At 40.9% G+C, this 15,735-nt stretch overlaps 2 protein-coding genes across 3 annotated transcripts; both read left to right on the plus strand.

Moving 5' to 3' along the window:
* The first annotated feature begins 416 nt into the window (after positions 1-416).
* Positions 417-5,924, plus strand: LOC140551242 (replication protein A 32 kDa subunit-like). Its single transcript, XM_072674632.1, has 9 exons — positions 417-429; positions 742-803; positions 902-1,003; positions 1,993-2,106; positions 2,217-2,291; positions 2,732-2,851; positions 3,304-3,393; positions 5,284-5,378; positions 5,729-5,924. Exons 1-9 carry the CDS (start codon positions 417-419, stop codon positions 5,805-5,807), a joined length of 750 nt encoding a protein of 249 aa, XP_072530733.1. The 3' UTR covers positions 5,808-5,924.
* Positions 5,925-8,199: 2,275 nt separating this feature from the next.
* On the plus strand, positions 8,200-15,462 carry ppp1r8a (protein phosphatase 1, regulatory subunit 8a). 2 transcript variants are annotated; one of them, XM_072674633.1, is made up of 7 exons: positions 8,200-8,364; positions 8,971-9,031; positions 9,561-9,714; positions 9,861-10,075; positions 10,424-10,568; positions 11,527-11,591; positions 13,117-15,462. In XM_072674633.1, the coding sequence occupies exons 1-7, from the start codon at positions 8,315-8,317 to the stop codon at positions 13,474-13,476; spliced, it is 1,050 nt and encodes a 349-aa protein (XP_072530734.1). In that variant the 5' UTR covers positions 8,200-8,314; the 3' UTR covers positions 13,477-15,462. The 2 variants fall into 2 exon arrangements, with proteins under 2 accessions (XP_072530734.1, XP_072530735.1); XM_072674634.1 differs by lacking the exons at positions 8,200-8,364; positions 9,861-10,075 and having other exon boundaries at positions 8,378-9,031.
* Positions 15,463-15,735: the final 273 nt, after the last annotated feature.

The raw sequence follows: 15,735 nt of genomic DNA on the forward strand, positions 1-15,735 counted from the left end.
GGCTGACTACGAGCGTTGTTGCTTTTTGACCAAACCTATAAAGGCCTTGCTTAACAGATAAGAGTCAGGTGTGTTTAATGAGGTGGTAATTATCCTAAACTCTACAGGCCTGTGACCCTCTCAGGCAGCGGTCTGGCAGGGTTGCCACTCTACGCAGTTGATTTAACCTTAGACTCTAACTGTTAAGAGTCGAACAGGTCAGTAACTGATGTGCGCCCCCTGTCGGCGACCATTATTAGGGGACACACAAAACAGCTGAATCTGTTAAAAAAAAAAAGAGGCTGGAGAGCTGTCCAATTAAATGTTCAGGTGACCTCGGTGTTTCTACAGACCAGAGATAAGCAGAGATAAACAGAGATAAACAGCAACGGTAGGGGTGTAGTTAGCATTAGCTCCACAGGACAGGACGGTTTATCATGGGGAGTCACGGTTCGTTCAGTAAGCCCTGAGTATCGTCTATCAGTTGGCTTCATTAATGCTGTGGTCTTCTGAGGAAAACGACAGGAAACGGGTGCATTTCACAAAGCAGGATTTTAGGACTAGGCAGTCATTTTAAACCAAAATACTAATCAATAGGTTAAAAGGTAAACGGCATTTTGAGAAGCTCTCTGTCTCGAAATACCCTTGTGGTCCTCTTCCCCAGAAGATCATGGGGTCCTATAGCCAACGCCTTAACGGAGTTCAGCTGTAACTAATGAGGCATCTTGGTACAGAACTCTCAAATGGTCTAATACCATCTAGGTTACAACTACAAATCATCTCCTGGTGAAGCTTCGTGTTCGCCCAGTGAAGGCAAGTCAAAGGTAAATGGTCTGTAAACCTGACGTGCTTCAGTGCTTTAGCATGAATGGTGGTTGTAAACAGGGCATCTATTGGCACTGTTTGTCTTTACTGTCCCCAGAGATCCCGAATATTATGCATACTGCCCTGCACAGTGTCCCAGCTCATGTCTGCCACTCCGCATCAGGATGCCTTCTTTATAAAAGGGATTGAGATCAACCAGGTGAGCTCAACATTACATTCTCATGCAAAGGTTTGGGCTCCCTTGACCCTTGTTGTTATTGTGACCCCGCCTCTGAAGCTCCTCTAACATAAAACACTGTGTTTAAGCAAATCCTGGAGCTCCGTCATTTATCGTTCATCAATGTCACCTGTGCATAGGTTTGGACGCCTATACACTTTCCATGATTTGGACAGGGAACTGTCAAAGCCATTCCAAAAGCTTCGGTTTGTCTCCTGGTGGATTTTCAGATGTTCTGGATCAATGTCTTGTTTTAAAAGCCATCCTCTTCTCAACCTCTGTTTTTTTTAACAGACAGTATGCATTCTTCCACTCGTGCAATGTTGCCAGTGCCACTGGCTGCAACACACCCCAACGCATGATGGGTCCAAGCCCCACGCTTTATAGTTGGCAGGGTGTTCTTTTCAATCAGTTCACAGTTTCCCAAAACTGATCTGGCTTTTGTAAATGTCCCGTCACATACTTAACATGTTGAGTGTCGTTCCAAGGCCACAGTCAAGATTTCCTTCTTATGACTCCATGATGAACTGATTAACTGTAGTACACCACCCTCTTGAATCAGCTAAACTTGGGTCTGACACTTAAACCCTGATCCACCATGTTTTATTACAGAGACCATAGTTAGTCCTGTTTAATTGGACTGTGTAGCACATTTTCAATACAAATTCATTTCAGAGTTTAAATAACCCTTTGCCCCCCTTTTTTTTCAACTATTGGTGCAATACCTGCCCCTATGTAAATTACCTTTTGAATAAGCTAATAAATACTTTACTGTAACTGGTTTATTCTTATTCTATTTAAAACCTCTTTAATGTTTGTGCAATTATGTCCTCCTACTTTAATCCTGCAATTTCCTTTGAGATCATTGAAGTGATCATTTTTCCCCAATAAATAAGGAACGTTTTATCACTTATCCTGGTGTGACACCAGTATTGGTACTGCAGGAATATCATTCCAGTGTCTTCACATAGGTGTCTGTGGTGGGTGTCATTAGAAGGACTAAACCCTCTGTGGCACATGTTGTGTACACTCTGGACGACATGACTGGACCTCCTGTAGATGTTAAGCAGTGGATGAATCTTGAGGTACAAATGGCAAGACAGCATTTCCTTTTGACAGAAATGATCCATTGAATTTAGTAGAGTTAACTGCTGCCTGGCTCTCACTTTTCTTTCTTTCTTTCTTTTTGTCCCAGGATGTCAACATGAACAGTTGCGTTATTCCTCCTGGCACATACATCAAACTAGTGGGCAGCCTTCGCTCCTTTCAGGTGTTTGACTACCAATAAATACTGTCTTTTTGACAATATATGATGAATGTGCCTCGTGAAAACTCCTATACAGTAAATATGTGTGGGTAAATCTGACATTAACAGTTGACCAACTTAACATCTGATTGTTAATTATGTTCATTTAGCATCCATAATCATGATTGGTTACTAGTTTTAAAGATACAGAGACGGAACTTTACACAGACTTGACAGGATGACTGGATAGTTCTTTGTAAAGGATAGTATCTGTAATAAATATCATCTCGGCTCACGTTGAGGACTGTTTATTACTAATCAGCATTACTCATACTTGTACATGGTAACTTCAGTGTATTAATGTAATTATTTACACAAAGGACAAAAAAGGTAAAACTGAACATGTGTAGTGTCCCTATACAGCGTCAGAAATTTTCACATGTACCATTTTTCTCGTGCATCAGCATCGCAGGTCTTTGGTGGCTTTTAGCATCCGTCGTGTAGAGGACCTAAACGAGGTCACCTCACACATGCTGGAAGTGGTTCAGGCTCATCTGCTTAATGATGGTAGCTCATGCAGTATGGTGAGTGTGAACCCATGATGATTCACTGTTTGAATGGTATTTATGCCCATGGCTGAAAGTATAAAGGGTTGGTACACACAAATCTACCTGACCTATGTGATTGTGAAACTTAATGTGATGACTTGTGTACTCCTCCATGAAGTCAGAAGGTGCTATAGACATGTATTCTGTGAAGGGCTGGTAGTTGACCCTATAAAGAATAAATTCTCTCTGGTAGCTTTGCCAGCACCCGTGCGCACAGACATATTCCACTGTCACTATCTAGGCTGTCTGAAAACATGTCCTTCCTTTTTATCTTGGATACCTCAGTAGTCTGCCGATCGTCCACACAAAGTGGATTGTCAAGCCTGGAGAATTATGAAGTGGTCATCCCTGTGCCCTCCACTTTGTGTAATGTAACAGTTTCACTTCTTAACTTCTTATTTCTACACTTTGTTTGCAATTTGTTCCAGATGAAGAACAAGTCCATGACCTCAGCTATAATGAGCTTGTCAAATGCAAGGGAATCTACATCCTATGGCTTTACTGCCAACCAGAGCCAGGTCAGTGAACTACTTAAATTTGACACGGTCAGTTAATATATTTATACTATTATTCCTGAATTTTTGGATAGCCAATTAACCAGTCCACTCGTACCAGTACTCTGCTCCAAACACTGAGAAGGTGAGGACTGACACAAGCCTCCTCCGACACACATGCGTAACCTCTGCCTCTCTTAGAACTGCAGCCGATGCAGTGCGCTCAGAGGAAAGTGCCGGGTACCCAGCTCTGATGCATCAGTTAGCAGATGCCTGTGCTGACCAATATCACACTGTTGAAGTGATTGGGAAAAGAGAGAAAGGGGCCATCTACCCACCTGGAGAGTGGGCCAATTGAGATCTCTCAGATTCTGGCTGCTGTGTAGAGATCAGATTTGTGTTCACATAGCTCTGGGGAAAACGTATACCATTTAAGGCTAAAACTACTAGATTTTGCCTCCTCAACCTGGTAATGCAAATGTAGCCTGTGTTCAGTTGGTTATAGGTGATAAATATTTTTTTTGCGTTCGCTTGCACATACACTTTGTGGACACCCCTTGTAATAAATATATTCAGCTGTTTTAAGCACCTATTGCCGATACAGATGTGCAAAGGCACACACAGCTTGTTTAATCCTTGGAGAGAGGTATTACTAATAGAATGGTGTTCTCTGGAGCAGATAAATATGAACCTATTCTAATGTCATGTCCAATAATAACCATGTCTAAGACCAGATGTGGGTTAGAGAGCTGTGTGAGCATTGAGCTGTGGAACTGTAGTGTTTTCTAGATGGTGTTTAATCCAAATACTTCTGGGTGCAGTTGGGAATGAGGTGAGGTGGTGATTGTCTTGACCACACTAATGCTCTTGTTGCTCTTGTTGAACCTCTCTTGTTGATGTAATCAAATCCTCACAGCAATGCTCCAAAATCTAGCGGTAGAAGTAGCAGTTTATCCAACAAAAGCAGGATAAACTGTTTTTTTTTATTTATTTATTTTTTTTTTATAAATAAATAAATAAATAAATAAACAACCTCAGAGAAAACGATGAGTGAGCAGGTGTCCCAATACTATTCCAAAAATGTAGGTTGCCAAAGTAATCACATGAGTAAGTGGACACGTATTGTGATGTCAAGGGGAAAAAAATAAAAGAATGTGACCAGACTGGTCAAACTCATGGGCTGTTTACACCGGGGATCAACATGCGTTTTTGGTGGTCGGATCATGAAATGAGTAGACATTTCTTAGGATACGCTGCAATTGGATTATGATTCAGTCACATTTGCACATGGTCAGAAACTGCGTAAACTGTGTAAATAAATGCATTTTCTATATCTGCAGACAATTGCGGAAGTGAAACACCTCTGTGTGAGTTGGGATGGTGGATGAGAAGATAATTGTACACTAATGCCAACAATTAATTTCCTGTTATAAAGCACTTTTGCTGAAATTGACGGTTGTAAAAGGCATGAAACTATGTTCACATTGGGTTAATGGAAGAAAAAAAAGTGATTTATGTCCTGATGTGCATTTTTATGTGGGGGTGGAGTTAAATCCAGTTATAGATATAAATCCAGTTATAAAAAAGAGAAGTAAATTAAGCTTTGAAAATTCATACAATGTACAATTTATAAAGCCTTTGTCTGTATAAAAGCAGTGTTAGAATAGACTACCAGCAGACTTTGGTTAAAAAGTTGGTGGTGTTCTATAACTTGGGACTGGTAGAGTAAATCAACATACGCTTTGACCATCAAATGCATGTTAACGTGTGTTTACAAGCCCGGGGTCCAGAAATTCTTTTTAAAACCTGTGGCTGTTTGCAGTATAGACTGTAAAACTGTCTACCAGACTTTAACTGAACAAAGCCTTAATGTTCCATGTGTTGTAACATGACTTAATGTTTACTACCCTGTAGGTTTTTAACCTGATTAAAAGCTGTCCTTTGGCTGAGGGCATCAGCGTCCAGAGCTTAAGAACCACCCTGAAGTACCTGTCCCTCTATGACCTCAGGTAGAGGCTACTCGATTTGCCTGGTTTTAAATAAACCACATTTTAAAAACTCTCAGCATTTTGGTGACCATTTATATTAATGAGCACTCTCAGTAAAAATGATGGATCAGGATTAGTCATTGGCTCTGCACTGGAAATTGTAAAATGTCATTGATATTTAAAGGTCCCATTAGCATGCCTGAGCTCGAATTAGTCATTTGATAAAGTACTGGCTCTTGCTTTTGCCATTCTCACATTGTGAAGGCTGCCGTGAAGGAGTATTTCTTGCTAATATTCACACTTTCAGATTGAAAATGTTTGTTTGGACATCAAATCTATTTCTATTAAATCTACATTTCTTTGCTTTCTAGGGCTTCCTTGCAGTTTCTTATAAATGAAGGTCACATTTTTTCAACAGTTGACGAAGACCACTTCAAGTCTACTTATTGATGAACAACGTCCGGGCCTTTCAGAATGTTACTTTACTTATATTGTAGCTTGAAAGGAATGATTTCCGTGTGTATCAGGTTGATGCTGATAAATCGTGTGTAATTTTGCATGTATTTGTATGGGTTTTATTGTTATGGCAGATGTGTTGGAGCTCTTGTTTAAAAATGACACTGTCCAAAAAAAAAAGCCCTTATTTTGTATAGATTATACAAGCTACTAATCAGGCATTCATTGTTTTGAGGTAATGTGCATGCCCCTCAAAAATATGGGTGCAGTGCTGTAGCCTACCTTTTATAATTTCTTTCTAAGAATGTGTTTCATTAGTTTTGGCTTCTTGTGTTTAGTATTCGAAATTGTGTGTATAACTAGTTGCATATATGCAAGTAAGACTTTTTTTTTGTTTTTTGGGAAATTCTGTTTCCCAACAGAATGTTGTGCTTCAATTTAATTATATTCCTTTGCTGATGGCAGTCTGTATTGCTTTGTGATTTCTCGCCTCTCCTTTTGGGAGACTTGTAGTTTAATTTGAAATATATTTATGTACTGTATTGAAACAGGTGTGCTAGAGAAAGGTAAATAGCGTGGGTACTGAAAACCCTGGTCCTTTGGTAATAGATGTTGGATTTAATTTAGATGACATCCATTACTGTATAGGTTTCTTACACTGCTTTAAAAAAAAAAGCAAAGCAGCAGTGTGGGCTCCGCTCCTAACATACCTGATCCAACTCATCAGCTCATTAACAGCTCGTTCTTGAGCTGAAGTGTTTCCCTGCCCACTTCAGTACAGGAAAGAGTTGTTTAATGAGCTGCTTGGTAAGATCAGGTGTGCCAAGAGCAGTGAGAAGCTTAGATGTGAATAGTGCCTCCATAAATGGGGTTGAGAGTTACTGAGTGAATAACTGCTGAAAAAAGACCATTAGCATTAAACCTGGATGCTGTTGCTTCCTAATGGGAGCTGGCTTAAATAATTAAGATGTCAGAAATCCTTTTAACATGACCTATCACTCACCCCAGCTGCACTTTTTGTTACTTTTGGTATCTGAGGTTTGCCGCTGTAGTTTAGAAAGGGAGATGCTAAGCTGATGTATCTATCTTGGAAATGCATGGCAAAAAAAAATCACACATCCAGAATGACACTTGTTGTGCAGTGCTCTGTATGACTTGCATTAGTCTGTAAAAACAAAACAACTATGCTGAGGTGTTATTCACAGGATTATGTAGTTGCAGTTTTAGCTTAAATGTTTAAATGAGCTTTATTGTTAATTTTTTACAGCTGGTTTTGTAACATTTTAGATGCAAATGATTTAAGACTGTGGCATGAACTTACCAGGATTAGATTGATTGGACAGTTACCTAATGTATTGGCTGATTGACTGCATCTGGGCTGAGTGATTACTAGCATAATTAGATTTTTTTTGAGTATTATTACTTTGTACTGAGACCAACACTTCCTATGGGACCACGGTTTGAAACATGCTTTAGAAGACCCAAATGCATCTACAGTCAGTCACGGGCTACCTGTTACGCCCTTAGGGTTCAACACCTTGTAATGTAAATCTGGAAATGTGCATTCTGTTTACAAAAGAACGAGAGCCAACATTTGAAGCCAGAACAAAAAAGTATTTTTATATTGTTCAGATACCATGTTTTAATAGTGTTGGCCATATGGGACATCATATTGAGGCTTAAGTGTCTTCAGTCAAGTTACCATTAAGGCCAGTCATTATCAAGGCCACTGTAAGATCTATACTTGGGCATATCGTAGAAGAAAATGGTTGAAACTGCAGACCAGCTGTGCTCAGTTTCTTAGAAAGACAATACTAATATTGAGTAGGGCCACCATTTCTTCTCAAAACAGCCTCAATTCTTTGTGGCATGGATTCCACAAGAGGTTGGATACATTCATTTTGCTATGCCTGTGCCCACTGCAGCCTCAGTTTTCTGTTCTTGGCAGGCAGAACTGGAACCTGTTGGGGTCTTGAGTTGTTGTAGCCCATCTGCCATAAGGGTCGACGTGCTCACCACAATTGTACAGAGTGTTCTGATCTGAGCTACTGTAGCCTTTCTGTTGGCTCGAACCAGCCTGGCCATTCTCTGTTGACCTCTCTCAACAATAAGGCGTTTCTAGATGCTGTTGAGCTGTAAATTTGAGAAGATCGGCAGTTCTAGAAACACTCAATCCAGCTCGCTTGGCATCAGCAATCATGCAACACCAACGTACAGTATCTGAAGCTGTTGCTGGGCTGTGTCTAAATAATTGTATGCATTTCACTGCTGCTGTAATTGTACTACATTGACCTACATTATTAAAATCCAATCCTATTAAACTTACAATAAAGTGCTCGGTCGCTACCGATCCAATTAAACAACTTGCTGCAGGGATAATTCAGAGAGCTTGCTACAATTAACAGTAAACTACAATTCCAGTCAGGACTACTCCTCCCAGAAGGCAGCCTGCCAGCGGGCTCCGCCCATCACTCGCTACTCATGCACCTCAGCCAGCCAAGATGGCGGCGAATCCAAGCACAAACACAGCTCTCTTCGACTGTCCGTCATGGTAAGCCTGAAGATTGACAGCGTGTTTTGTGAAAACTGCAAAGACGTTTTGTTCATATTCGTGGTGCAATATGCTTGTGTGCTGCATGCGAGTTATTACGTGCACAGACGAGGGATAATAATAAAAAGAGCATAAGCCTGGGTGCAGCCGCAGGCAGTAAACTTGACTAACAGTCTGCATCTGCTGCATCGTAGCTGTTTAGCTGCTTAGCTAGCCAGCTGACTGATTCTGAAACGTCTAAAATGTGCTGAATACATGCTGGAATAGCAGAGGAGGTGGCTGTACATCACACACCAGCACCATGACCGTTAAGCCTAAGCCCTTTAGATTGAAGCACACACTCTTTCAAAACTAGCATCCTGTAGGCATCCATATACAAGCTGGTCTGGTCTGTCCTGGGCTGCTGACACATGCAGGCAGACTGTTTCAGCTAGAACTTTCAACACTGGCAAAAAAAAAGCACTCTCAGTCACACAAGTAAACAAATACCTCCCCTAAATGGGTGGTGCTTGAGCATAACCGTGAGTCAAGTGGTCCTCCCCTTTAGTGGAGACCCCAACTGTGTCTTTTCTGACTGTTTTCTGACTGTTTTTGGCCTCACACTAGGGCAGGAAAACCACCCCCTGGGCTTCATTTGGACGTGGTTAAAGGAGACAAGTTAATAGAGGTAAGAAAAGAATGACTGGAATGCTGGAAGAAAGACATGACCTCTGACCATCTGCTCACCATTGGGCTGTGGAGCAGAGGAACTCCAACTGAGTGACAGACCTTCATCTAATATCTGTGGGATGCATTAAAAAGGGGACAAAGTCCCTATAATTACCCTTGGTTTTGGAAGAGACATTGCATAAGCAGGTGGACATGTACTAGATTTTGTAGCATTGCTGTGAGGATTTGATTGCATTCAGCTGTGAGTGCATTAGCGAGGTCAGGATGTTGAATAATCACCACCCCACCTCATCCCAGTGAACACAGTCCCACTGTTTCACTATGCAATGCAGTCAAGCTTTTTACTACTCTAGCTCAAGTCCTATTCTATCAGCAGAGAGTCCTATTCTATTGGAAATATTTCTTTACACATCTGTATCAAACCGGTTCTCAAAGTCCCCCAGATGTTCATATTGTCCTCTGTTCCTGTGTGTTGTGAGAGTCTTTGCTCAGTTTTTATTTATTTATTTATTTTATACCATTTTCAGAAACTGATCATAGATGAGAAAAAGTTCTACCTGTTTGGGAGGAACCCAGACCACTGTGACTTCACGATAGACCACCAGTCATGCTCGCGCGTGCATGCAGCACTCGTCTACCACCGGCATCTCAAGAGGGTCTTTCTCATCGACCTCAACAGCAGTGAGTGTTACCACTGATGAGAACGTTTAGACATAGAGAGACATCAGGGTCTTCACCGAAGGTTGAAATTAGTCTATTTAGTTGATCACATAGTCATACAAATTTATGATGACCTTTACTCAGTAAGGGGTGTCTCCTCCTTCCAGCTCATGGGACCTTTTTGGGTAGAATTCGTCTGGAGCCCCATAAACCTCAGCAGGTACCCATTGACTCAACCATGTCTTTTGGGGCATCCACGCGAGTGTACACCTTGAGAGAGAAACCACAGACACAGCCCAGCGCCACCACAGGAGACAGTGGGGTGGAGGATGAGGAGCTCAAAGGATTGCTGGGGCTGCCAGAAGAGGAGACTGAGTTAGATGTGTGTTTGTTTTGCTGTATTAGAAGTGGGTGTGTCTTCTTATCTTATCACGATAAATTGTGATCTACTGCTTAAAGCAATAGTATGCAGCATTTTTACCCTAACGAAAGCTTCAGAAATCTTTGTGATGCTCCAATGACTTGTAATAGGAGGAATCATTGTCACTTTGGGCTTGACATGCTGTCATTGCGCTGTGTATCTTTGGTGAAGCTGACAGAACTGTGTAACCCATCCCTAGTGTTTGTTGGCAGATAGTTAATGCATGTAAGAGAAAACCTTTGGGGGATTTATAATGGAGGCGGTTTGTGGTGTTTTGTCAGCACCATTAACTCTCATGTTCCAATCCAGAACCTGACCGAGTTCAACACGGCCCATAACAAGCGCATCTCCACCCTTACAATTGAGGAAGGCAACCTAGATATCCAGAGACCAAAGAGGAAAAGGAGAAGCTCTCGAGTGTCCTTCAGTGAGGACGAGGAAATTATTAACCCAGGTATATTCGGAGTGCATGCATACTCTCGCAACCATAATAGGACTCTTTACGCTGAGTTAGCAATTCATTAGGTACGCGTGAGTTGCGCCCTCTTCCCAATTCATCAGTGGAAAGGGGACATAACTGATCACTGACACTGTAATGACTAGTGTGGTCTAAAATATACTAATTTCTATACTATGAATACTATTTATAACATCTCACATATCAGAGCTGCACACTATATGGACACAGGTATCAAGACACCTGCTCATTTATTGTTCATTGTTTCTATCCAAGGGTGCGTATATGACGTGTATGATTTCAATGCTGGGGCTTTATACCCCTCTAGACCATGCTTGGCATTAGGCACAGTGGCATTAGGTTCATGTTAACTGCTCCAGAGAGTCCTATTCTATTGACAGTACTTCTCTACAAGGACTAGACTGGCTGTGTGTGTGGCAGCACACAACGGGTGTAGCTTAGCTGTACAACGTAGATGAATGCATTAGAAGGGGTGTCCACAAACATTTTTGACATAGTGTAGGCTGTAGTTATTGTAGTATATTCAGTGAATTGTCTTATGCATTAATACCTGGGCGATAAAGCATTTTGTGCGTGCGATGCACCAATCTACAAACTCGATCTACAGAGCTTTTGTACAGGGGGCGTCTCTGTATGTGTGATGTAATTTTAGCTGCAAGGACTCTTGCAACTTTCTCAATGCATCAGGTATAAACCAGCCATTAAGTCTTAACTAACTGTATGCAGCAGAATAGTATTATCCGGTCACTTTAACCAGATACACTGGATTTAGACACATGCTGTTACATTCTTAATTACAGATATAGTGTAGTGTTATAATGGTGTATTCCCTAGTACATATCTATTTTAGGATGCTTTCATTTTCATCATTCCACCCTGTTCATGTTCTGATCGCTGATCGAGTCAACACTCTTTAATGCTTGTGTGTTTTCAGAGGACATCGACCCGTCTGTGGGACGCTTCAGAAACATGGTGCAGACAGCAGTCGTTCCCCTTAAGGTACCAACAAGTCTGCTTGTGTTAAAAGCATGCAATGTGATTGCATCATTCAGTTCCCATATCTGTTTAGGTCTGCAGCTCGAGGGAAAATGTAGTTGATCTAGAACTTTTGCATCATGTGGAGGTTCTTTAAACTTTTGGAATGAGTCCCCACATTTTGGCATGAGTCTAATAGTAAGAGCAGAGTAAACGCTACATTATTCAGTACTGTGGAGTTTGACCACCCTGGCATGCATGTACAGCACAATAGAATCAGAATGTGAGCTCTGATTTTGGATCAGATTCAACATGATTTGTACTGACTGTCAGCAGTATAACCTAAAAACAACAGACATGGAGAACAGAAGGTTCTTCCTGTCTCTGTAAAAAGAGGCCCAGAAATATTTTTAGTGGCCTTCCAACCTCTGTTTCTATTTATGGAAGCGTAGTTCTTGGCTGCTAGTCTTGCGTTTGTTGAAGCTTCATACCGGTTTAGCTTCTTGCTTTGTTTTATTTACCTCTGTAGTCGTACCATCCAGTCTCTGTGGAGGCAAACATATGCCATTTTTTACCTGAGAGTGTATGGTATGGCAACATAAACACTATTATACAAGCAGAATGGGAAAACATGCATATCCATTCGGACACCCCATTAAGAAAATATTGATATTGAACAATATTAAGAGAGGGAAGTCTTTTTTAATCATTTGTATCATCTGTGTGGAAGAAGTTAGAACACCTAAAATACCTTAAATCAGAATCAGGTCTAGCACGTTAGCTGCAGATGATTAGAACATCATTAGAGAGGATTTTGGAGGTGCCTGCCTAGTCAGACAGAATTGTGAGGCACCCAGCAGTATCTGAATCGACATTCAGTAATCAAGCCTTCGATTTTATTGGGCAAAAATGCTAATAGCTAACGAAAACACAGCTAAACACTCATATCTAGCAGTGAGCTGTCAATACCCTAACACTGTCAGGACATATTATTGGACATATGTGGTTTGGTAAGCATTAGAACTACACTGGGCACATCACATTACTACACGATCCGATCTTTGTGCTTCTATAAATAATACAGCTGCACAACTTGGGTAAGATATGCTAATGCACAACAGCAAACAGCAGTAAATCACTGTACTTTCAGTAACAGTAGTAACTTTTTAAATGACTGTTTTTAACTTAACTATAGCTCACCATTAATATGAATTATCTTTAATATCCAAATGAAAAGTGAAGAGTTTAACTCCTCCTCATATTAACTAACTAACTCTTTAACGGCTGTTCTGTGTGTCAGTGGATGCTGCTGCTGCTTTAGCTTTTGATTTGATTACTAAGTGGTAACGCCACCACACTGATCTGTTCAAATAAAGCCGTTTTGTTTTGGTCACTGAAATAATGTCACAGGTGAACTCTGTCTGGGGTAGTTTTGGGAAATTGAGAAGTTCGCCTGCAGCAGTGATGTTTACTTTATGATGTATTACATGCAGAGCAGCACATTAGTCACCTTCTTATACTTGCCATGTTTTCACCTACCACACCACAGAAGAAGAAACTGGAGGGCCATGCCACCCTCGGCTTGGAGGACAGTGTGGCACGGCGGATGCAGAACTTCCCTCTCAGCTCAGGGCTTTACGGTGACCTCCCCCCCACTAGCCACGATGCAGGTAACCAGGGGATCGGCGCTCAGGGTGGCTCCGCCATGCTGGGCGGCCTGCCTCTTCCCTTCCCCAACCCAGCTCCAGAGGTGGACCTTTCCCCGACCACGGTGCAGCCCCCTGCCATGCTGAACCCAACCCCAGCCCCGGGACCTTACACGGCAGAACCACTCAACGAACCTCGCAAGAAAAAGTATGCCAAAGAGGCGTGGCCTGGCAAGAAGCCCACTCCCTCTCTGCTTATCTAGCATGTTTCACTGGACGTTGTGGTAGGGCATCTATTCAAGGACGTGTATATGACGTGTATGATTTCAGTGTCCATATGTATAGAACTTTTGAGCTTTTAAAAAAATGTATCAGCAACTTTGAAAATACTCCAGACATGCCATGTAGTGTGTGCAGGCAGTCAGCGCATTGACTTAATGAGGGCTTAACTCAGAGTGAATGATGCTTATCTCGGGAGGAACTGTGATTACCAGAAGCTGAAGGCTTTTACGTAATCAGTGTCCTTGGTTACTGTGGGATTATGTTGAGGTGTACTCCAGAGATGGTGGTAAAACCATGTCTTCTCCTGTTGTGAACTTATAACCACATGTTTACTGTTACGGTTATGGTTTCCCTCTGTTTGGATGCTGCCGTTGGGTTAGCATGAGGCGGGTGCTTAAGTTGGCATTTTTAGTAATTGCAGCTTTGAAGTACCACATTAACCTGTCAGGGCAATACCAGTAGGACGCACTGTGAGTTAGCATAAGCTTTTTTTTTCTCTCTCCGCACATCTCTAATGATTGTATTGGGAGAACATTTTGTAGGGATGCACTGATTTAGGAATTCTGCGCCACAGTTTCCATGCTTATATTTTTCGAAGCAGATGCTGATGCTAATTCATTCACATGCTACATTTATGAAATGTAGAAACAGCTACCTGAATTAGTGTTACAGAGAAATATTTATTATTTGTAGATGGTTATAAATCATCATCGTTCTCTGAACAAAATCTTTTTTCCTTTTTCTGTATTTCTTTCTGTATTGTTTACAGATCTTTACATAATTTCATAATGAATGAACCAATAGAAATGGCCCACAATGACGGACTTCCTTTCAAAGTTAAGAGGTTTTTTCCTTCTCCATTTTGGAGAAGCAAGGCAGCAAGAAATAAATTATCTGACATGTTGGCACATCCTGAACTTAAAGGAATGACTCAAGAAATGCTTAAAGGAACCTTTAAAAAACCACGTTCTTCTAAAAAAACCTTTCTTGAAGGTTTCTTAAAGCATCTTAAGATGTCCCTGCAAAGTCTCAATTTGAAAAACCTCCAAAAGTTCCTTAAAGATCCTCAAAGTGATGTCGAAGACAAGTCTTCAGCATCCAGTGTACCGGTTAGCTGTAGTTTAAGCACTCATCTGAAGAGGCAGTCCCGATTACTCATCCGCCACAAAAACTACTGATTTCTTCAGGATATTATATTATTGAATATTATATTATTTATATTTTAACACCTGCACTTTCTGCTAAATGAGTAAGTCCCCAGCCCTACGTTTATTTATTTATTTATTTATTTTTGCTTTTTGTTGTCCAAATATCTGTTCATGAATGCATGTCCCTGTCCTACAAGTCCTATATGTTTAAAAGTCATTCATATTTAAAAATGAAATTATTGACTGATAGCCATTATTTAAAAGAAATAATCAAAAAAAAAAAAAAAAGAATATCAGGTGATACAGATGTGACGCAGATCTCATTGTGCATCCCTGACATGTTCTCTTGTTGATAAAAACACATAGCAGATCACACTGCTCCATTAAATAACAGGTCACTATAGGATTACAGTAGTCAGTAGGTTCAGTTCTAATGTAAAGTCACAAAGTTCGGTAGACTAACTACTCACATGAATTCTAACCTTTTGTTTTCTGAACTCCAGTATGTCTCCAGTACTGTAACTGTTTAAAGTTGACTCACTACATTAAAAAAAAAAACGTCTGCAGTGATGCAAGAATGGGAAACGCCCTTCTTACGAGAAGTCTGCAGTACCAGAGTGATGTGTTCTTGGAACGTGATGAGGTGAAGACTTGTAATGTGAGTTTTATTTGTGTGTTTTATATTTTTATATACAAATATGTGTTTTGGAATGGTGTTTCCTGCCTGATGTGCGTGCGTGAAAAAGGGATGGAGAGAAAAAGACTGGAAGAATTCCTACACCTTTGTTTGATATTTGTCTAATAAACAGGAATCCTTACTATGAGCTGTGATGTCTTTGCTGGAATGGAGATGGATGCTTATTCCCTTGTGGCAGCTCACTCTTCTTATGTGTCTCTCTGTCTGTCATTTTTAAAAATGGTTAGTTATAATTTATCCTGAGGTAACGAGGCAAATGAAAGCTTGCTGGGCTTTTGGAATTCCGTGTGGATTTTGCAGTATTGAGGCGAGGGATTTTTGTCTTTTTGATCTGGGGTTCTTTTGAGATACTTTTGGCTACTTGAGTTATATTAGTCCTGAAGTGATGACATGAT

This window comes from Salminus brasiliensis, chromosome 3 (assembly GCF_030463535.1).
Source record: "Salminus brasiliensis chromosome 3, fSalBra1.hap2, whole genome shotgun sequence".
Classification (NCBI taxonomy): Eukaryota; Metazoa; Chordata; class Actinopteri; order Characiformes; family Bryconidae; genus Salminus; species Salminus brasiliensis.

Coding starts and splice junctions, on each gene's coding strand:
- ppp1r8a (XM_072674633.1), top strand. CDS start 8,315: ATGGCGGCGAATCCAAGCACAAACACAGCTCTCTTCGACTGTCCGTCA. Junction 8,365..8,970: donor CTCTTCGACTGTCCGTCATG/GTAAGCCTGAAG, acceptor GCCTCACACTAG/GGCAGGAAAACCACCCCCTG. Junction 10,569..11,526: donor CGAGGAAATTATTAACCCAG/GTATATTCGGAG, acceptor GTGTGTTTTCAG/AGGACATCGACCCGTCTGTG.
- LOC140551242 (XM_072674632.1), top strand. Junction 2,852..3,303: donor ATGGTAGCTCATGCAGTATG/GTGAGTGTGAAC, acceptor AATTTGTTCCAG/ATGAAGAACAAGTCCATGAC. Junction 5,379..5,728: donor CTGTCCCTCTATGACCTCAG/GTAGAGGCTACT, acceptor TTTGCTTTCTAG/GGCTTCCTTGCAGTTTCTTA.